General features: G+C 34.6%; 2 protein-coding genes, 1 long non-coding RNA gene and 1 pseudogene across 3 annotated transcripts; 3 read left to right on the top strand and 1 right to left on the bottom strand.

Moving 5' to 3' along the window:
* The first annotated feature begins 384 nt into the window (after positions 1-384).
* LOC120217106 lies at positions 385-3564 on the top strand. The gene is made up of 3 exons (XM_039214313.1): positions 385-702; positions 2473-2587; positions 3303-3564. Exons 1-3 carry the CDS (start codon positions 481-483, stop codon positions 3374-3376), a joined length of 411 nt encoding a protein of 136 aa, XP_039070244.1. The 5' UTR covers positions 385-480; the 3' UTR covers positions 3377-3564.
* A 7770-nt stretch (positions 3565-11334) lies between these two features.
* LOC120217082 (GDSL esterase/lipase At1g71691-like) lies at positions 11335-13057 on the bottom strand. Its single transcript, XM_039214298.1, has 4 exons — positions 12739-13057; positions 12526-12647; positions 11957-12196; positions 11335-11885 (listed from the first exon to the last, which is right to left on the bottom strand). The coding sequence occupies exons 1-4, from the start codon at positions 13013-13015 to the stop codon at positions 11415-11417; spliced, it is 1110 nt and encodes a 369-aa protein (XP_039070229.1). The 5' UTR covers positions 13016-13057; the 3' UTR covers positions 11335-11414.
* On the top strand, positions 13037-17019 carry LOC120217085 (annotated as a pseudogene).
* A 649-nt stretch (positions 17020-17668) lies between these two features.
* Positions 17669-18687, top strand: LOC120217083. The gene is made up of 3 exons (XR_005525122.1): positions 17669-17785; positions 18140-18244; positions 18638-18687. It is a non-coding gene; the product is annotated as an uncharacterized LOC120217083 (long non-coding RNA).
* The last annotated feature ends 3094 nt before the right edge of the window (positions 18688-21781 follow it).

The following is a 21781-nucleotide window of genomic DNA, read 5'->3' as shown; positions in this document are numbered from 1 at the left end:
TATAAATTATAGAAACAAAATGTGACATAAGGATAAAAAGTTTAGAATTTTTTCTTTGCAAATGAATGGAGTCCATGTAACATAAGGATAAAATCATAAATATGCTTTTAAAAGTAATTAGAAAATGAAAAAAAATGAATTTTTCTAATTTTTACTTGTTGATTTAAAATTATCCATTCAAATGTATTTATCCATAAGGGTAAAAACATAACCATGGAAGCCCCTGTACTATATATCAGATTATATTTCGGTAGCTTTATTTGTAACGTACAAGGGGTATGTTTATGAATTTTTTAAGTAGAGCTACCAAAATATAATCTGACATATAGTACAGGAGCTTCCATGGTACTTTTACTTCTTAAACAGGTTTCAATTTTTAAAGCGTTCCTCTTGCAACCAAACAGAAGGTCTTATCTTATGTTGCCTTTAAACCTGGAATAAGGAAGGAAATAAAGCAGTGAAATTGTGCAGCAGCCATTGATGGGAAATCCAAAGAAAGAGCTGCTAAGAAAAGCGCCGTGGAGGGTCGATGACGAACAAGACAAGTTCGCCGATGCCAAGTTCAAGGTTACCAAACAGCCGGGCTCCACCGCCAAAATGCACGTCCCTCGCCGCAAGTCCGCCTCTTCCCGAATTGACGACGACGACGACACCCTCGAGATTGACCCTGAACTCCGTTACAGCTTCCAGCGCAACTTCCAGGTCATTTTCTCGTTCGCTTCATTCTGTGTTTGTTATTATATTTGATTCTAAAGGAAACCCAGTTTGAGAAATCATTGTTACGCATATTGGGTCAGGTTTTTCACAATTGGTTTATATAATTTCTCCCGGTAGTCTAATTATGGCTCTTATTGACTGGTTTGCTATTTCAGAATCATAATAGACTAATTTATTTTATATTCAAACAATAAGGTATTCCCAAGTTAAGATTTTAGAATCCAAGGTAATCTTATGTTCAATTTCGTAACTGCTAAAATTTGACTGATGCAAGGTTGAGGAATAATTACATTCCTAAATGATTACTGGAGAACTTCTCTGACACCACTGTTTTAGTGAAAGAGTCATAAAAGACATACCTTCTCTATAACCACGATATGAATTATGATAAAATCACATTATACATCAAACTTGTTGAGGAGAAGTGTTGTGTTCCCCAGTTTTGGTCCTTTGCCCCTCAGTTTTTGTCCTTTCTGAAAAGTGCGTTGCTTAACATTACCATTCTACTTTAAAAATATACTTTTTGTTTTTGGAGAGTGGTGTTGTAGTCTTTGTTACTTTGACTTAGATGTACCATGTTCAATTTTTCCCAAGTTTTCTTTGTACTTAGAAGGTCCTTGGAGGGTCATATCTTCATATTCAGTTTTGGATTTGTGTTGGACATGAGTACTTCAAGAAAGAAGAATCAGAGCAACTTTGTTTATAGGTAATCAGCAGACTATATATTTTGATCACAATCTGCAGTCTTGATCTCAATATGGTAAATCTTGTTGTATTTCAAACTGAAGAGGGTATTCAACCATTCATACACTTTTCATTTTGCATTTTCTTCTCATGGGTGCTATGCATAGAGCTGGTATAGCCCTGAATATATATTTTAAATTCCTAGTTTCTGTTTGCTGCTCATATTTAATATCAATTACAAACATGACATTTTTGTCATACTATTCGATGTTTTTTATTGCATTAACCTAAAATTTAGTCTCATTTTGAGGATAGTCCTTTGCTAGTCAAATTACTTGGACTTGATTCATCATTTTCAATCCGAGTTGAGCACCTGTTAGGGGTTCTTCAATATCCATGTTTTCTGATGTTTTGTTCATGATTATGTTGCAGCTCAATACATCAATCTCTTCATGCATTTGTTTGTTTGTTTTCAGAGTTCAGCATTCTAAAATTTTATTCATTTTCTACTTGGATGCATTTAAGTTGAACAATTTTGCAGATTTTCGTGAACCCAAAGAAGACATTTGCTGTTTGTTTCCCCCCTTGATCTCTTGATTGTTGCTTAAAGCAACTGAAAATAAAATCATCAAAAAGGAAGAAAAAGATTCCTAAAGTAGGTAATTATAATAAAAGGTTTCCTAGGGCCTTATGGCGTATCATTTATTGCATGAAGTCATCTTCAAAAGTGTGCTGTTTAATGGACCTTGGTATAAGCAAAAGGAGATTATCATAGAAGTTTACTTCAATTATCAACTTTTGGAGAAATTTTGATTTTAAAACTTAAAAGAATGATTGTGCTTAGTAAACATTAATATCACTGAAATAGTTAATAAAACTGTGCTATTTTCTTAATTACAGTCTGATACTGTTGTTGAAACAAATAACTGTTTGCTGCATATCCAAACTTCCATTTTAGTAGCTGATAAGTCGAAATGCCGTTGTTGTTTTTTTATGTCTTCTATATGTCCCTATTGAGTATTGTTCATTCTCTTCTTAGATGAGTATTCTAACATTTTCATGCTCATGCAGTTTCTGCAACGAGTTTTTAGCATAGACACTGTTGTGAAGCCTCTTCCACCTGCTATTGCATACAATGTTTCTCGCAACTTGAGCTTCTTCAAACGCATATTCACTCAGTTTTTTGGTGAGATTTTTTATTTGCAAATAAGTAATTGGTAGCTCAAATATTGAACATTAATATCAATGAATTATGCTCTGTATTAAGGTTGTCTTGGATTCCCATCCTTCTCTTCGGTACTCTTGTCTAACACTCGTAAATGTGTCCAACACGTATAGACATGGGTATGGATATACGACTCACCAAGATCCCCCAAATACATGTAAACACTTGGATGAAAAATTGAATATATATCCATATTGAACACATACTCATGTATGACACTAACACTGAAGTCAAGGTAACATAGATTTTAGGTCATATACTCGTATTGGTTTAGAAGCATGATTCCTACTCTTTTAATCACAAATGTCTCTTCCATGTCTGAGTCTAATGTTTTTGATTGGTAGCTTACGACACAGTTTAGTTGCACCCCTGGACATTAGAAAATTTTAATTATTGTGCTAGAATTCAAGTGAGTTGGATTTGTCATGTCTGACACTGAGTATGCTCATTTTCTAATACGTTTTCTCCTTGTAATTGGAGGATATTTGAAGTCATGTCCCTATATATAAGATAGATACAAATACTTTAACAAAATGAAAACTTGTAGTAACTGGTTCTGATTATCTAGGCAATGGCCTAGAAAGCGCCTCCGGCAGTCGATGGTCATCAATTTCTTTGAAGTTATGCACTCTTAGTTAACAAAAAATTATAACCCTGTGGGTTTGTGTTGTTGCAGATCCTGAAGGTATTGCAAATGCACAGAAATCACTCGGGTTGGGACAGGAAGAAAAGGCTCGTCGCGTGCGTTAAAGAGATGAAAGAGCTAGCAGCATGCACACATTTTGATTTTCAATCTGAAACTGAATTTTATGATTTGAATCCTTTGTGTGGTTAGGGTATCTAAAATCCCATGACTAGCAGCGGATACATGGAAAATGCAACTCTCAATCTTTCTTGCTGAACTGTAGATTTATTAAAATCATCAAAATTCTGCTCCAAGATACCAACTATTGATCATGAATAAGCTTCTAGTAGAATTGTACTAGGCTTGAGTTATCCCTCCAAGCTAGAAGATTTATTTATTATTTGATTTGACTCAAATTTAAACTAATCGAACAATAAAAATTTGTCCAAGGCATTATCTCTGGATTTAGTTATCCACTCAAATATCTGTACTTTGGACACTAAAATATCTATACAAAGAAAAATTAAGTTGTACAAAAACAATGTATGCGGAGGGTCCAGCTTGGAACAATCGATATCTTATTGGAGTATAGCTCTTAGGCTGAGTTGAGCTTGGATAGAAACTATTTACAACATTTATATATTTGTAAATAGATAGTTGAAATATTCTTAGGCTCAATCATACTATATTTTTTCTTTAAATTTTTAAAAAATTAAAAATATTATTTTTTAATTATTGTTTAATGGTTTTATACATTTTTAGTAAATATTAAAAAAAAACATGAATAAATTATCATTTTTAGAAATTGTGGGTGCCCCTCGTTCATTTATTTTAATAATCTAAGTAAAGACTAATTTTGTTAAATCGTGTATGAATGGGGTAAAAAATAATTTCCCCTCAAATATTTAGCGACATTATATTCTCAAGATCTCATGTTCAAAATTATAGTTAAACTAGAAAAATTATGTGTCAGTTGATCCGAACACTTTATGGTAATCTAACATACTCTTACATCACATATTATTCGTTATTTAAACAATTCCTAAACTACTCTTGGTCTTATAACCTGTTGCGTGTAAAGTGATTTGCAACTCAAGTAATAATAATGGTAAATGAGATTGTTTCCACAAGAATTGAAGGAACTTAAGTAAATGTACTCAAAGATAAATAAAAATATCATATGTGAAGTGATATTAACAAAGTAAATAAATGTTGCGGTAAAAAGATGTCGAGAACGGAGATTTACAAATTAAGACAATGAGACTTTACACGTCTTGAATGAAGACAAGAGATAAAAGGATACGTTTCCTATGTTTTCCTTAACAAATGTCTAGCATCTTACCATCAATACACTGTTCGAGAGAATAGTCTAGGTTGTTTCTACACTATCTTTAGCAAGAAATCAACAATAAAAACACTAAGATCATACATTTTTGTGTGTGTCCTAATACATTATTATCTTTAAAATCTACTCCTTTTAGTCATTAAACCCTATCCTAATCTTTAATGTGAGTTAGAGTTAGAGTTAAACTTAACATCCCAAACTCATTGTTCACATGGATCTATGCTTAACTCTCTCGAATATTAAAACATCTAACTAAGTGATAGTCAATTCTCGAAGATTCTCACTTAAACAAAACAAGCAACCAAATGAACAAAGCAAGTATTAACAATAAAATGCTAAGACATTCATTAAACATAAACATAATCACCTATAGTAAATCCAGGCCAAGATAAACCAGTTCATAGTTGGACAGAAATCATCAACGACAAAATATTCAAGTGACATTTCAAGAAATAATAAAATAACTAAAGAATAAACTAAGAATAAGTAAACTCATGAGCTGCTGTGAGCTGATCCACACCTTGCAAGCTTCTCTCGAGAGCTGCATGATATTCCTTGGAGCATTTAACAATGGGGTTCATCCAAGATGAAGAATAGGAAGAAGATAGTTGTCGCCCCTATTTCTTTCTTATCTCACAAATTCCAGTTCTACTTTAATTTGTGGGTGTCTTTTGCTTTATATATTGGAGGCTCCTAGGGTTTTGTGCCCTAATTATTTGTATGCCTTGGAGAAAAGATTCCCTTCACGTGTAGGTCACAAATGGCTGGGGGTAATCTGTACAACTATAAAAATATCTTAATTTTATATTTTTTGCGCTTAGAAATGTTATTCAAAATATTACAACATTTCATCAATTCTTCTATTTTGTTCAAACCTTCACAAATCACTACCAAACACTATCATTCTCTCATCGTAACACCATTTTATTTAAAAAAAAAATAAAGACGAACAAACTAATTCCACCACTTGTATAAATTATGCAACTAAATGAATTGAAATCAAACAATAATCCAAATAAAAAGGCATGGAATATACCATTTTTACGGGTTAACAAAACCCTTAAATAAAAGATAACTATGTTTAACTACATTCAAATTTATCTTTTTCTAAAAGATATCATTGAAATAATACTGTCACACCCAACTTAGGGCCTAAATTTTTTTAAAAACTTTTCGAGAACTACATTGAAATTTTAACTAAATTCAGGGACCAAAGTGAAATTTTGATTAAATTCAGATCCAAATTCAGAAAGTATCAAAAAATAGAGGACGTATGACATAATTTTACCATTTTTCATTTTTATGGAATATATATACCTAAATTTGGAAAGTTTCCTCTTTTAGAAGCCTCATTCTCTCCCTCTTCAAGCTTTCCTCTTTTAGTAAAAATCTTTAATCGACGTTTCGTCACTGATCGTTATTCTATTTTCGACATCTCCTGCACCATCGTGTTTCTTGAGTCGTCTTGAGTCCACCTATGTCCATCTTGTCTCCATTGTCGCCGGCGTGTGAGGGGGTGAGGAAAGTCAAGTTTCTAATGTTGCGAAATCGAGCTCTCTATCGTTCACCGCTGTGAACCAAGCTTGGTAAGTGTCTCAAAACCCCTTACAATGCATATAGGAATTTTTTTCACAGTTTTTTCGACCCCCGAAGGCCCCGCACATGATGCCACTACGCGTGGGAAAGTCTCCTCGCCTGGTGGGTTTCTAGAAAGTGGGCCGACCCGACCCGTCTGTCTGGCCCGATCCAACCTAAACCGAACCGGTCAGCTGTTGACCGTTGACCGTTAAGCATTAACCAGTGTTGATTTTTTTTCTTTCAAAAACCTCTATCTTGATTTTTTTCGATGTCCTAAGTCCGATTTTGTGATCCGTTTTGCCAAATTATGACTTGAAAGCCCTGAATCAAGCACATTAATCCGAAAATGCTTAGTATTTTTAGCATTTTTGCTTATTTATTTGAGATTTGGTTATGAAATTGATTCGAGAAAATATTTTTAAGAAGGTACTCGTGTTTTACCAATCGAGGGTCGGTTAGATCCGATAACTTTCGTTCGTCAGATTCACTCGATTCGCGTTCTTCGAGAGTCACTCGTAGGTTTATTATAAATTGTTTAAATATAGATTATTATTATCCATATTAGGATTTTGATATAGATTTTCTGATTCATAGGATCTAGCACTGCCGTTAATCGTGATCGACAGACTCAATAGTAGACTTCCCTATCAGACTACTCAGACCGATACAAGTGTGTTTCCTGATAGTGTTACATTACTGTTTAAATTATTCATGTAAATTGTTTTAGATTTATGATGATACTGAATATTTTTACGAGACAATACCTGATTTTCTAAGTATTGTTTATCTAATATTTGATTTATTGTATATTTTTGATATGATATCTAATTATTGTATTTCTTTATCTGATTTTTGAGCCTGGAATATTTTCATGTTTTAATGGATTAAACTATCGTTTTCACTCGAATACATACATGTTAATTACTGCCATTACGAGTATTATTGGAGGAAGTATATCATGCCTAGTCTATGTGTAACACCCCACCCCGCATCCAACTCGGATCCGAGTCCGAGGTGTCACATTGACTTTTCAAAGCATTTACTTTTACAAAGTAACTAAAAATTTCATTTGACATTTATTATAAAACAAAATAATTTCTATTATATAAAACATATGGTTTTACAAAACATATCAGAGCATATTCAACTCAATTCTCTTAGTACATGCCAACTACATACAATATACCAAAATACATAATCATAACCATTTTTTTCTGATCTGACCTTCGATAAGGAGAAACTGACATGTCTTGCTCCTCTCAGCTCCTTAATCTTTTCGGAACCTACGTGTGAAACATATACACGCTAAGTCGATAACTTAGTGAGACATATAAAATGAATACGAAAAAATTTAATTATCTAACAATGCACAAACAATTCACACACTAATATTATGCAAAATCATATAACAATTCATATGACCATTGCAAACATACATATATTTATACCATAATTATCATTATTCACACTATTATTATTATTATCAGTATTATTTGCATTCATTCTTTTAGTCTTATGATCTTATTCTTAACACTTATGCATATCATATCATACATTCCACAAGCTAAACAAATAGCATTACACAAGGTTTCTCATGTTATATCTTTTATGAGCCCGTGTACACATGTGAGAACTAAAGATATGTGAGTACATAGAGGTTGTGCACATATGTTGTCACCACAGCTCGTATAATTACCACTAGGGGCACGTAGGATTTGTCCCAAATGACCACTATGTCCCGAAGGACCACATATCACATATGTCCCGAAGGACCACAACTTAAAAACTATATACATATTCCAATGGACCAAATAAGTGTACCGAAGTACCGCATATATGTTCCAAAGGATTACACATATGTCCCGAAAGACCACGTAGAACTCTCGACTCTTGGCATGCCAACTATACCTCTAGCTCTCATGACACATAACATGGGCATTATCATTTATCTTATTTCACATAGTCATAACACATAGACACATATTCACATGGCTTATCTCATATGCATATGTTCACATACTTTATACCTTTTCACACATGGTCACATAGGTCAATATTAGATAGCTTATTTCACCTTTCATATATTCATAGAGTTTATTATCACATCATTGATATCATAATCACATCACATACATTTACACATATCATATAACATGTACAACAACACATCACACATGTACTCATATCAATAACATGCTTATATACATTATTTCATGCATCATAATATAGGAAATAGACTTGTCGCAAGTCTTATTTCCATTCATCATCATATACTAACTAATATGCACTCACCTGACCTCATTAGTCAATATCGATCTCTTATCATTTTCCCGATGACTATTACTTGTCGACTTGTCCGGATGTTGCTCTCGATCGATATCTACACAATCATGCATATTATTCATATCAGCAATCCAAATATCATAATTCGATCCTTAATAACTCAAGCTACACGAAATGCTTAATACAATTTCCACTTTGAGTAGTATCGGTACCCCCATGCATGGTACTAATACTTCCCTAACTATGGTATCAATACCAAACTTGGGTATTCGATACCCTTTTTACATTCAAAATCCTTATTTCAAAAATGGGCACCGATATTAACCTTATGGTATTGGTACTCTTGGTATCGATACTACCTTCCCAGGTGTCGATACCCCATGAAGCATTTATAAATTCTGCCTTATGGTATCGATACTCATTTAACCAGTATCGATACCCATACCTTAATAATCACTTATTTTCTCTTTGAAGTATCGATACTAAATGAATAGTACCGTTACTCCTAGCTCAGAATACACTTTTTTAACCTGAAAATCTTACCAAACTCATTTAATTCTTCTTCCAAACCCTCCTTTTTAACCCTTGAGACTTAACTATACTTATTCAAATCTTCTTATATCCATATAACACATTATCATCTTCAATAACTCATCATAATTCTTGAAACTAAAAATCTTACCAAATTTCCAACATGTTCTTAATTCAATTCTATCACTTCTAACTTCTTAATTATACCATTGACAAGTAAATTTCACCTTCAAAATCCATTTACTCCTTCTATTTCAATATTCACTCAAAAATTCAATTTACAAAATCTCTTATAACTTGTTCATCCTTAAGTTTTAAGCCACTTTAAATCTTCCCTTACTCTTTCTTACCACTCAAGAATCAAAACCAGCTTAAACATGAAAGAAAACCTTAACTTGAGACCAACTTACCTTATTCATAGTGTCACGGGAAGATAAGAGGAAGAAGATAACTGCTCAAACTCTCTAGACTTTTTCCCCATTTTTCTTCCTAATACCCACGTGTTTATACCCCATAAAAGAAAATAAAAAAATCTTTCTTATGAAAATACCAGTTTACCCCTTATTTGATTTAATATTTACCAAACAATTCCTCACAAAATATTCCCAATTAAATTTATGAACTTTTAACTTATTTCGAAATTGAGCAGAAAGCTTTCAAAATTTACATTTTAGTCACTAGCCCTGTTTTGGGATGTTAATAGACTTGTAAGACCTTACTGCATGCTCCTCTTGTTTGTGCACAGAGTAAGTATTTACCGCATGTCCTTATGCTATATGTATAAGGCCCTTACAGGGTGTACAGGTGGGTGTATGGTTCTGGGGAACTTACACACTCTGGTGATTGAATGGGGGTAGTGTTCATATTTTTAAAACATGTTTGATGTACTGATTTTTAATAAAGTATTCTATCTATATGTTTTTATACACCTTAAGGATCACACTGGGCTTTTTAGCTCATTCTGTAAATTTTAACCTTTTCAGATAGTGGTAGACCATAGGCTAGCAGACTTGGCATCAAGAGGACCGACTACTCCTATTTTTGTACCATTGTATATCTCTATATGCCTTTTTGTTATACTTTGATGCCACGTGTTTTTGCAGCCGTCTCAATATATCTGTATTACTAGTATTTTGTTCCATATATGTTCTATACGATTTTCTGATATATGTAAACATATATATTTACCATACAAATCTTATTATGGCTAATTTTCATATTATAATGTTATATGGATTTTAACATTGTTTTAAATATGAAAAGAGTTTTTGAATACGATATGTAACCGCTTAACGTCTAGGCCGGGTCAAAGGGGTTACAAATACTTAGTTAGGGATGGGTATGAGTCGGGTTGGGTCTGATTTTCGGTCCACCTGACCTAACTCAAAAATTTTAAATTCCCCACCTGACCCAACCTGAAATAATATATTTATTAAAAATATTTTTTATTTAATAAAAATAGGTTTTAGTTGAAAGAAAATAATATATATAGGGGTATTATTACAATTATCTCTAAATATATAAGGTAAAATTACAATTGTTTTGAGTCGGGTCGGGTCGGGGATTTTTCACCCTAAACCCGAACCCGACCTATTTTTTTATAAAAAAATTCGACCCGATTGAGTCGAGTCAGGTTAGAACCTGTCAGGTTTGGATCTCATGCCCCTTATACTTGGTCCATATTATATAGGGTAAACTACACAAATGATCAATAATGTTTGAGTAAGTTTTCATTTTTTTACTAAAGTTTCAAAAAGTAACATATTGGTCACTAATGTTATCAATTTGTAATAAAATGGTGACTAACTTTATCGATTTGTAACAAAATTATCAATCAACCATCATCTTTGTTGAATTGATGATGTGGCAATGTTAATAAAAGATTAATATTTATTTTTACCCCGAAACTATTGCTAAAACATCAAATAGGTCCTTAAACAATGATTTTATATCTAATTTACTAAAAAAATTAATTTTTTTCCAAATACCCACCACCACCTTATTCCTCCTCTCCCCTCCCCTCCTCTCCCCTCCCCCATCATCAGCTCCCACCGTATACCTTCCATCAATGACTTTTCTCTTAAATGAGTTTTGTTTTTTTTTTCTCAATTATATATATATTTTTTCAGATCTCCAAACTATCTCAAATATCATGCCAATCTTCGGGATAGAGCAAGAAAGTGAGAAACCCTACTTCTTAGACGGATCTGTAAAGAGTTTACAAAAAGGATTTTCTTACTATTCTGTTGTATAATCATATTGTATCCAACATTACTAAGTTAATCTATGTTAAGAATTAAAGTAGGCATTGAAGTAGTAGGAGTGAAGCCAAAAAGTAGTGTTTATTCTAATCAAAGAGGAAATAAAGTAAAGAAGTAAAAGAAAACAAGCCAACTAGTGGCTGATACATTTGATAGGGTTAAATATCAAAGTCTGGCAAGCTGCTGAATGTTGATGGGAAAAACAACGGAATGGTCGCCACTGAAAGCCTTCCGTGCCATTAAGATGTTGACCTTCTCAGTGGGATGGAATGCATCCCAAAACATATATTCATCCCTGTTGTTGCAGGGTGTTTGCAAGGGAAGGCACGTTATTTGGCCTCTGTTCCGCCCAATGCCGCAACACCCTTTGTTCACCACCCTAAATCCATACGTTGTAGGATGGGCTATCATATCTCCCAAAATGTGAGCCACGTCCACGTAGATAAATCTGGCTCCCCGCAGGTTACTATTAAACTCATTCAACATCTTCTTAACGTTGGCATTGAAAGGTACCATCAGCTTGTTCACTTCTTCCGAGCAGCGTCCCGAATTGCTTTGTGCTCTAATGCTTGGAATACACCCCATTCTTCCCAACCCTGTTACCACAAACTTACGTGCCCCCATATTGTAAAGTGTCTGCGCATAAGTAAATTTCGAATTTAACATCAAATATTACCATCAGATTGTGGATGAAGTGGTTAACATACCCTGAGTTGCTGAGTGTATTTCTGAACCAGGTGATCAGCATATTGTTGACCATTGTACTGATTTCGGGTGGGGTAATTTGGCATCAGGTAGTTGTTGAGGTAATCATTGCTTCCTATTCCAACAAAGAAAATGCATTTAGCCAGTGCTTCTGCTACATGGATTGCACCCCGATTGACCATTATCTGATCCAACGTCATCTGGAAATTTCGAATCTGTTGATCAAATGGTATTCGACCCGCCTGAACAAACCCAATTCCACAAAAATCAAAATAATATATATATATATATAGAGAGAGAGATATTTAGTCTGTCTTCATTTATTATCTGACTGCATGTAATTTTTGCACCATACTGCAAGCTCTATATTTACAAAAAAAAGATGGTAGACATTAGAGGTTTCTACAGATTTGGATAAACAAATGATAGATGTAAGACTTGTAATAATTGTCTAGCATTACATATCACGTGAAATAAATTTAACTGCTAACATTACATATCACGTGAAATAAATTATCTTAATTTGGAAAAAATATATATAATCACGTGCATGTATAGGAGAAATGCTTACAAAGTTTCCTCCGGTTTCGTCGAGTATACCAGAAGCCGCGGAGGCGTAGTTGACGCCATGAAGAACCCGGTCACCAAAAGCTTCAGAAAACGCAGGAATCAATGGAAGCCCTAGCATCTGAGCTGCATGTTCGCAGACATTGATTATTAGGCTACATTACAATCGGGTTTAAATGGGAGGGAGACATAAAAAAAAGTGTGTTTACTGACAGACCAACTCCGTCAACCATGGTATAGCCATTGGAGAAACGACCAGTAGGGCCGCCATTGAAGTCAATCCCATAAGGTAAATAGTTAGCCTTCGCAAAAGAAGGAAGGGCATTGTTGTTGCCATTGTCGATGAGAGAATCTCCAAATATGAACATGGCAGGCACCATTTCTCTTCTATTCCCACGGCCCTCGTGTAAAAAAGGGTTTGGTCCTTTCCCTAAAACCGCATCGCTCAACGCGGCACTTAGGCAAAGGACGAGGCAATACGTCCACAACGCCATTGCCGAGCTTGAAGCTTTTATATGAAGAAACTTGCAGATCAGAAAGGGGATGAGTTGAGTGAGTGCTATGGGAGTAGTGGTGAAGGTGTTAAATAAGAGAGGTAAGGTTGGTGGTTGGAAAAGCGGTAAATGACTTCATCTGTTTTCGTGCACTCTACAGTAATTACTTTATTTCTCGTAAACCCAGGCCAACATCCCCAACCATTCCTTTTACTTCCATTTTGGAATGTGCACGACCAAGTCAGTTTTGCCTCTTTTGAATTATTTTCAATTTATTTTAAATTCTTAAATAAATTCTATTTTAAATTTAGTACAATATGATATAAAACAATTTTTTTTATAAATTTAATATATATAAATAAACATTATAATAATTATCTTGGATCAAATTGGATACAGAATTTTCTATCTTAAATATGACACTGACTTCTTCATTTACATAACTTATGTCCAACCCCTAAACTTAAGTTAACTTTTTTTTTATCAAATCAAATCAAAATTTATCAGGTTCAAATAATTTCATCCCATTCACGGCATTGACATTGCTATGAGTCCATGGATTGCAATATACAGGGTGGGTTTGGATCGGCTTTATGAACGTATAGTTAAACAGACTGAAAATACCCGATCTGTATATTTTGATTTATTTTGGAATTGTGGGAGCTCCCCGACTATAAACTATTTTTACATGGATTTTATTTTATATTTTATTGCAAGTATTTACACACTATGATAAAGGAAATTTGTTGGTTAGCCACTCCGGTGGTTTTGTGTGCCACTCTCAATGGTCGATTGTGTGTCGTACTGGTGTAGGGTGTTACACGACTCGAGTTCGAGAAAACTATAATTATAAATATTCTTATACTCAACTCGATTGAAGTTCAAACTAGGTTCAAGAGCGAACTCGAATTCAAACCTGAATCATAAGTAAATGAAAGCTTTACATTGTATTAAAAAACATACACATGTTAATATTATTAATGTTTTAATTTAAAGAAAATAAAATTTAATAAACTATTTTTTTAATTGTTTGTGACTTTTTCAAGTCGGTATCAAATAGTTTACTTTGACTCGTTGAGAATTCAAATCAATTTGAACTCAAATTTTGAGTTCATTCGACTAAAATATTAGCCAACCTTTAATCGAATCAAACTCAAATAGTTTGCAATTTATCTCATTTCGTTTATAGCCATAATAAATAATGCCCCATTAATGGACAGCTTTGACAAATCCAATTAAATCCATTAATCAATTTGTAAACAATTTTTGTGGTTGGACAAACCCATGTCTTCACTCCTATTTAACTGCATTTGGGTTTAGTACGGTATTGGATTAATATAGGTAGAGGTCACATTGAAAAGTTAAGGCCCAATTAAAACCTAAAAATTAATTTACGACCCAATAACAAACCTATTAAAATTTAAAGAAATACACTTCAATTAAATTGGTAATATTTTAAACATACCATGCAAAATTAATTTTGTAAATACAGCGAGGGTTTAAGTGGAAGCGGGAGTGAGGAGGAAGTTGAATCACGAATTATTCATTTGGCGTCTCAACGAAATTGCATGAGACAATGAATTTCACATGCAGACGGACCAATCAATGCGTCTTTATTTCTCACTGCATTGCTTCGTCATCCTCTTGCGATCGTTGGATTTACGCTTTCTGTATGCCGCCTTCTAAACCTTTACAGCTGTAATTTGCATTCTCATAATTCCGAATTATAACTTTATTGTCTAAAATCATAAATTTAGATTTAATGGGAAATAAAGATTTTAAAATCATTATACATATTTAGTAATTACAACAAATAGTTGTCTTGCTGTCACTATTGGTATATACGATGCTTGGATGCTTGGGGAAACTGCAGAAGCAAGAGAGAAGAGAGGTTTGGTTCTCCGTTAAAGTTTAGTTTAGGCATCGACGGAGAAAAGGGCAGTGTCAGCGTTAGGCCTTGCTGCATTAATCACGGTAGGGATTGTGGTTGGAGGAGGAGAAGTGAGTTACGATGGCAGATCGTTGATAATTCACCGACAACGAAAGCTTTTGTTCTCTGCTTCTATACATTATCCTCGAAGCACTCCTGAGGTACATTTTGTTCCATTTCCTTCTTAGATTAGCTCTTTCAAGTTTTTTTAGGAGCACAATGAATTCATAAACGTTTAGAGATTCAATAAAGACTAGTGAAATTGAGTTGACCTCTTCTGATCTCATTAAGCTTTCTTGTTGAATTGCCAAACAACTTTCTGAGAGATCTTACTGGAACCAGTCCATTACTTCACTGTTCTCATAGATTTTTTATTACAAATATATTTAAAAATTTCAAGTTGTTGCAGATGTGGGCAGGATTAATAGCGAAAGCTAAGGAGGGAGGAATAGATGTGATACAAACATACGTGTTTTGGAACCTACATGAGCCTGTAAAAGGCCAGGTGTTTTTTCCCCTTATATCAAACCCTCTGTTTTTAGTTTCCATTACGATTTGGTCATTAGATAATAACATAGTTGTGTAATTTGCAGTATGATTTCAGTGGAAGAGCGGACATTGTTAGATTCATTAAGGAAATCCAAGCACAAGGCTTAGATGCAAGTCTCAGGATCGGTCCCTTCATCGAGCTGAATGGAATTACGGGTAAACACCTACTTATTTTTCTTTATATTCTTGACCATGGATTTACCTGAGTAGCTCTCGGTTGTATTTGTGTTTGTTTGTTTATTTTTAAAGTTTTTCATGTTCGGTTCATATTTGTTTAAAATTTAAATATAATGTTTGTTTCATTTTTTTTTTGAAGATATTCGTGTTCATTTTGTTTAGTGTTAGCAAACATATTTGTTTATATGTTCAATAAATGATGAAATTACACTACTAGTCTATAAGCTCATTAGGGTTCAAAGTTTGAACCCAAAATTCACATTATGTTTAATTTAATCCTTATCTTTACAAATATTTAATCCATGTCTTCACAATTTAAACATAAATAAATTAAATACACCTCTATTTATATTTCTTCATTTAATAAATGAACATAAAAAATTTATCCGAACTCATTTATTTGACTTAATAAATAAACATAATAAAACATTATATAAACGATTTCGAACAATTCATGAAAGGCTATATTCATTTATTCTAGACGTAGACTAGGATAAAGGCATGGGAGACCGTGTCTCATGGTTGGTGGCCTCATGCCATGTGAGTATCCCATCCCATGTGGATCGAGCCGCAATTTGTGATGCGCTAGATTAAATGGTACGTATTCTTAGGTCCATCGATGTTTGAGCCTCTTTCGCCTGTTGGTTTTAGTCAAGAGCCTGGCCGACTGGCTTTTGGCGAAGGGTAAGTCTTGGGCTAGATCTGTTGTTTGGATGTTAAATTTTGCAGGGGATTAACTTTCTGGTTGCATGACATCCCGGGCATTGTTTACAGATGTGACAATGAAGCTTTTAAGGTGCATTATTTCTTAATTATGGCTCATAAAGTTTATTCACACTTTTTCATACATTGGTTGATGCACTATTCATGTACGGCGTACAGATGCATATGCAGAATTTCACCACAAAAATAGTAAACATGATGAAATCCCAAAGCCTAAATGCTTCGCAAGGCGGTCCATTCAAAGGGCTAAACAGAAAAAAGGGGTTCAGATCGTAGTTCTGGGTTTAATTATGGTTAAAATAAAATGTAGATTGAGAATGAGTACCAATTAGTGGAAGACGCATTCCATGAGAAAGGACCTCCGTCTGTGAAATGGGCAGCTCAAATGGCCGTTGAACTTCAAACTGGGGTTCCCTGGATGATGTGCAAACAATATGATGCTCCTGATCCAATCGTAATTTACTCTCCTTCACCATTTTCTTTTTAACTCCATATCATTAAAAATATATTATTATTATTATTATTATTTATACACTTGATTTGTGTGTAGATCAACACTTGCAATGGGATGAAATGTGGGGAGTAATTTCCAGGGCCTAATTCACCCAACAAGCCATGGCTTTGGACAGAAAATTGGACTACTCAGTATGTTGTTATTGCATCTGCTACTATTTGATATATTCATAATATATAATCATACTTCCTTGTATCGTGTGTATATAATTACATATTTTACCGTAACATTTCTTGTTTCAATTCTCAGTATCATGGTGGAACAAATTTTGGGAGAACAGCCTCAGCATTCACAACGACAAGTTACTATGATGATGTCCTCCTGGACGAGTATGGTATGTCTTAAACTTCTGATAAGTTCTCTTGTATACAAATACTTAAAAAGGTATATAAATTATAAAAATCCATCTAATAAGCTCACACGGTTGATGTAGGTTTTATTAGGTAGCCAAAATGGGGGCATTTGTGACGAACACTTACCATCTTTGAATCTTGAATATCATAATTCATTTTAAAGAGGAATTATTCGGTTGTTGATTATGATGTTTAATTTCAGCTTTCAGCATGAATCATCAAACAGTAAAGCAGTGCTTAAGGTGCAGTCGGCTGGGCATGTTTTGCATGCATTTGTCAATGGTGTTTTAGTTGGTATGTCTACAATTTCTACTGTAATTTGCGAGCAGATGAATTAAAAAACTTTACCAATAAGTACCGTTGGCTGTCTTGTTTTATCATTCAGTAAATAAGCATTAAGTGGGATGTTAATCTGTTAGGCACATGGAGATCATAAGAGGCCAAACTTCAGGCTAGAGAACACAATTCCATTAACCAATGGCAGTAATAACATCTCCCTTTTAATTGTCACCGTTGGTTTACGGGTAAGCCTTTTATCTTTTATATCTCGATTCATTATCATTTATGTTTCACATGACACATAAAAACTTTATAAAATATGAGTTGGACAAATATATATCTTAGTTGAAGATTCTAAAGATCAAATTAAACAACAACAAAAATACCAAAATATTAATGATATATAATTTTAAGGGACGTTAAAATATCATTTAATCTAAAAATATTAATGATAAAATTGAAATTGAAATAACAATGTTATTTAAATTTTATATGATAAAACTTAACTTTATAAAAATGCTACTCGAAAACATTTGAATTTAAAATTTAAGGTTATGATAATAAATGGTTAACCTTTGTTATCAACTTTTGATTTAAAGGATTCAGGAGCCTATCTAGAGAGAAGGGTAACAGGGCTGCGGAGGGTAAAGATTCATGACATAAAAAAATCAACGGATTTGACCAATTATCGGTGGGGTTATCAGGTACTCTTTATCTTTTTAATTTCAATCTAACCCTAATTTAATTTTAATTTTAATAATAAGAAAGATTTTTTATTTAATACAAAATATTTTTAATATTAATTTGAATATTGAAAAGGGATTTTAAATTCATTTGAATTTAGACAAGAAAATAACCTTTTTCATAAATAATTCTACTTGATAATTGAAAATTCATTCTTCACTAAAAATCGTCTCTTTAAATATAAAAATTAACACAAATGGTTTGTATAGTATTTCTTAGAAATAAATTTAAAATTTAAATCTTAATATTTACAAAATTTCTCTCATCTTGTTTCATGACTATACCTCAAGTATTCCATTTTTTTAAAGCTCACTACATTTTGCATTTTGGTTAACACTTTGACATTTGTATAGATTGGACTAATAGGAGAGAGATAAGAAATATATAAGGACCAAAGTTCAAGCGAAGTTCAATGGACAACATTGAGTTCTTCTGGCAATCCCCTTACTTAGTACAGGGTATGTATATAACTATTTTTTTGGCAATTTCTTTTAGGTTGAAGTGTTTTCAAATTTACACGTAAATCCGGTCCTTATTAAAAGAATATTGAAAAAGAAATACAATTTGTAAACTTGGATTATGTTAAGCTGTTATAATGAGCGACACGTGTGTGTATGTTAGTGGTTGGGTTAGTTAGGTTGTTAGCCAAGCTGTTAAGTCCGTTAAGCTGCAGTTACCAAGAATGTAAAACGTGCATCATTGTATATAAGAGTGTCAAGCTCAATAAATAATTTTGTCTTGCCTATTCTTCAATATTGTTTTGCACCTTTTCTAATATGGTATCTTTCGCCGGAAATCTTGGGGTTCTCTATTAAACCTCCGCTTCTGCTTGCTCTCGCCTAAGAATGGAGTCGTCCAAAGGCTTCTCGCACAAGAAGATCAACGTCGTTCTCGACGAAACAAACTTCCTGCTATGGAAACAACAAATTTTGTTGACAGTCCGTAGCCATCGTTTAGAACGGTTGTTGACCGGTGTTTTGAAGCCGCTACCTGAAACGATTACTGGTGACAATGGTGAAGTGAGCACTAACGAGGCTTTTGAGGATTTCGTGGCACAAGATAGCGCTATTCCGTCGTGGCTTCTTTTCACCATTAGCTCCCACATTCTTCCTCAATTTGTCGGGGCTGAGTCGGCTGCTGCAGTGTGGTCTACGGTTCAACAACTATTTGCCAATAGGTCTACAACGGCGGCGATGAGCCTGCATTGTAAACTGCAGTCACTCAAGAAAGGTAACGACAACATGCGTACTTACCTCACCAAAATTAAAGAGATCTGTGATGCACTTGCATCGTGTGGAAGTGCAGTCCCTCATGTTGGTCATATTGCCAGCATTCTGAAAGGTCTGCCCAGGGAGTATCAGTCGTTTATGGCTGTCATTACCACGATGAAGGAGACTCTCTCGTTGGACAGCCTGTACACAGTTCTTTTAGATGCTGAAGCACAGTTAGCTAGCTTTGATGAGCAATCAGATTTCCTTCCCATAAATGCCAATTTAGCTCAACATCAAGAAGGTTATAGTGTTGTTAAAGGTTATCGTTGTGAAATCAAAGTTACTCGGCCATCCTCAACGCACAGACCTGGGAGTAAAGGTTGGGGAAGAGCCAAAATCCAATGCCAACTATGTGGGAAACTCGGTCACTTAGTTGACCGATGTTGGCATCGTTTCGATGAGGAATACACGTGTGTAACCTCTGACTCAAGATCTCAAAAAGGCCAACCCGCTAATGCATACTATTCTGTGTCCGAAACCTCTAATATGAGTTGTGAATGTTGTAAAGGGTGTTGTCAAGGGGCTGGTCAAGCGTAGGCTAATGTGATCTCCAAAGCTGCTGATTACTGGGTTGTTAACTCAGGTGCAACACACCATATTACGCCTGATGCAACTAATGTCTCAAACTTGGTTGAATTTAGAGGTCCAGGTAAGCTTATTGTGGGTAATGGACTCTCTCTTGATATACGTAGCATTGGTAATACTGATGTTACTTCTTCTTCTTCATGAACCTTTTATTAAATGAGTTATTACACGTGCCTCGGATAACCAAGAATCTTCTTTCGGTTTCGAAGCTTGCTAGGGACAATGTTGTCTTCCTTGAATTTCATGCTAAAAGCTGCCATGTTCGTGATGAGGCTACGAAAGAAATTCTCTTGCAAGGTGAAGAGAAGGAAGGGTTATATGTTTTCTCGGTTGGCTGTAAGCGTGTAGAAAGCTATAGTCCCACTGCGCATCTTACCTCTGCTAGCATAACACAGTCCGAGCTATGGCATCGTCGGTTAGGGCATCCAACCAGCTATGCCATGAATAAAATAGCTAAAGAAATCGATGTAAATCTTGATTTGAATGTTAATAAAACGTGTGTGGCATGTTTCATGGGAAAAAGCCATAAACTGCCATTTTCTCCTTCGAAGAGTCAGTACAATTCACCATTTGAACTTGTATTTTCTGATTTGTGGGGGCCTCCTCATGTTGCTTCGAATGGTTTCCGTTATTATATTTCGTTTGTTGATGCATGCACACATTTCGCATGGATTTATCTTCTAAAGAACAAAGCACAAGCATGTACAACTTTTCAGCTGTTTCATAAACTTATAGAAAATCAGTTTGGGCTGATGATCAAGGTTATTCAATCGAACTGGGGTGGTGAGTTTTGTCGCTCTCAATGATTATAGCAAAGTCAGGGATCATCCATCGGATGTCCTGCCCACACACATCCGAGCATAATGGTGTTGTGGAACGAAAACATCGGCATGTTGTAAAACTTGGGCTTGTTCTTCTTGCTCAAGCGTCTCTGCCCCTTCGGTACTGGTCGTATACCATAGTAATTGCGGTTCATCTTATTAATAGATTGCCTACAACTATTCTTGGTGGGATGTCACCGTTTGAAAGGTTGTTTAAGAAGAACCCAGAATATGACTCGTTTAGAGTATTCGGGTGTCAATGCTTCCCACACATGAGGCCGTTTCAGACTCACAAATTAGATTTTCGATCATAGCAGTGCACTTACCTTGTCTTCAGCCCTCAGCACAAAGGACATCAGTGTCTTGATAATGATGGTAGGGTGTATATATCACGACATGTCGTGTTTAACGAGATGATTTTTCCCTTTGTAGATAAAGCATCACCTGGTTCGAAAGAAGTGGCTTGTTCGATAAATCGTTTTTCAGGAGTGCGGTCACTAGATATTCCTATTATAGTTGATGTAAGAAATTGACCATGCAGTGCTATTCCAGATGAGGTAGTTGACTATGAACAGGAAGCTACAGATCAATCTCAGCTGGGTGTTCCTACTCAGCATGAAGATATATTGCATACGACTGAAGAGGTCATGCCATTAACAATCATAGACACTACTATAAACGAGGATGCAAGTTCAACTATGCCTTCTGATTCAAGTTCAACTATACCCTCTGACACGGTTGGTACAGGTGATCGTGATGAAACGGGTGGAGGATTAGACATAGTATTATGCAGTCAGCTGCAGGATAATGCACCTCTACG

This window comes from Hibiscus syriacus, unplaced genomic scaffold (genome assembly GCF_006381635.1).
Source record: "Hibiscus syriacus cultivar Baekdansim isolate YM2019G1 unplaced genomic scaffold, ASM638163v2 tig00110183_pilon, whole genome shotgun sequence".
NCBI lineage: Eukaryota > Viridiplantae > Streptophyta > Magnoliopsida > Malvales > Malvaceae > Hibiscus > Hibiscus syriacus.
The sequence above is the reverse complement of the archived record's forward strand: the minus strand, read 5'-3'. Positions and strand labels throughout refer to the sequence as shown.

Excerpts from the sequence above, each read along its gene's own strand:
- LOC120217106 (XM_039214313.1), top strand. The coding sequence starts at position 481 with ATGGGAAATCCAAAGAAAGAGCTGCTAAGAAAAGCGCCGTGGAGGGTC. Across the intron at positions 703-2,472 it reads GCTTCCAGCGCAACTTCCAG|TTTCTGCAACGAGTTTTTAG; the intron begins GTCATTTTCTCG and ends ATGCTCATGCAG. Across the intron at positions 2,588-3,302 it reads CATATTCACTCAGTTTTTTG|ATCCTGAAGGTATTGCAAAT; the intron begins GTGAGATTTTTT and ends GTGTTGTTGCAG.
- LOC120217082 (XM_039214298.1), bottom strand. The coding sequence starts at position 13,015 with ATGGCGTTGTGGACGTATTGCCTCGTCCTTTGCCTAAGTGCCGCGTTG. Across the intron at positions 12,648-12,738 it reads TACCATGGTTGACGGAGTTG|CTCAGATGCTAGGGCTTCCA; the intron begins GTCTGTCAGTAA and ends GCGAACATGCAG. Across the intron at positions 11,886-11,956 it reads AATACACTCAGCAACTCAGG|ACACTTTACAATATGGGGGC; the intron begins GTATGTTAACCA and ends ACTTATGCGCAG.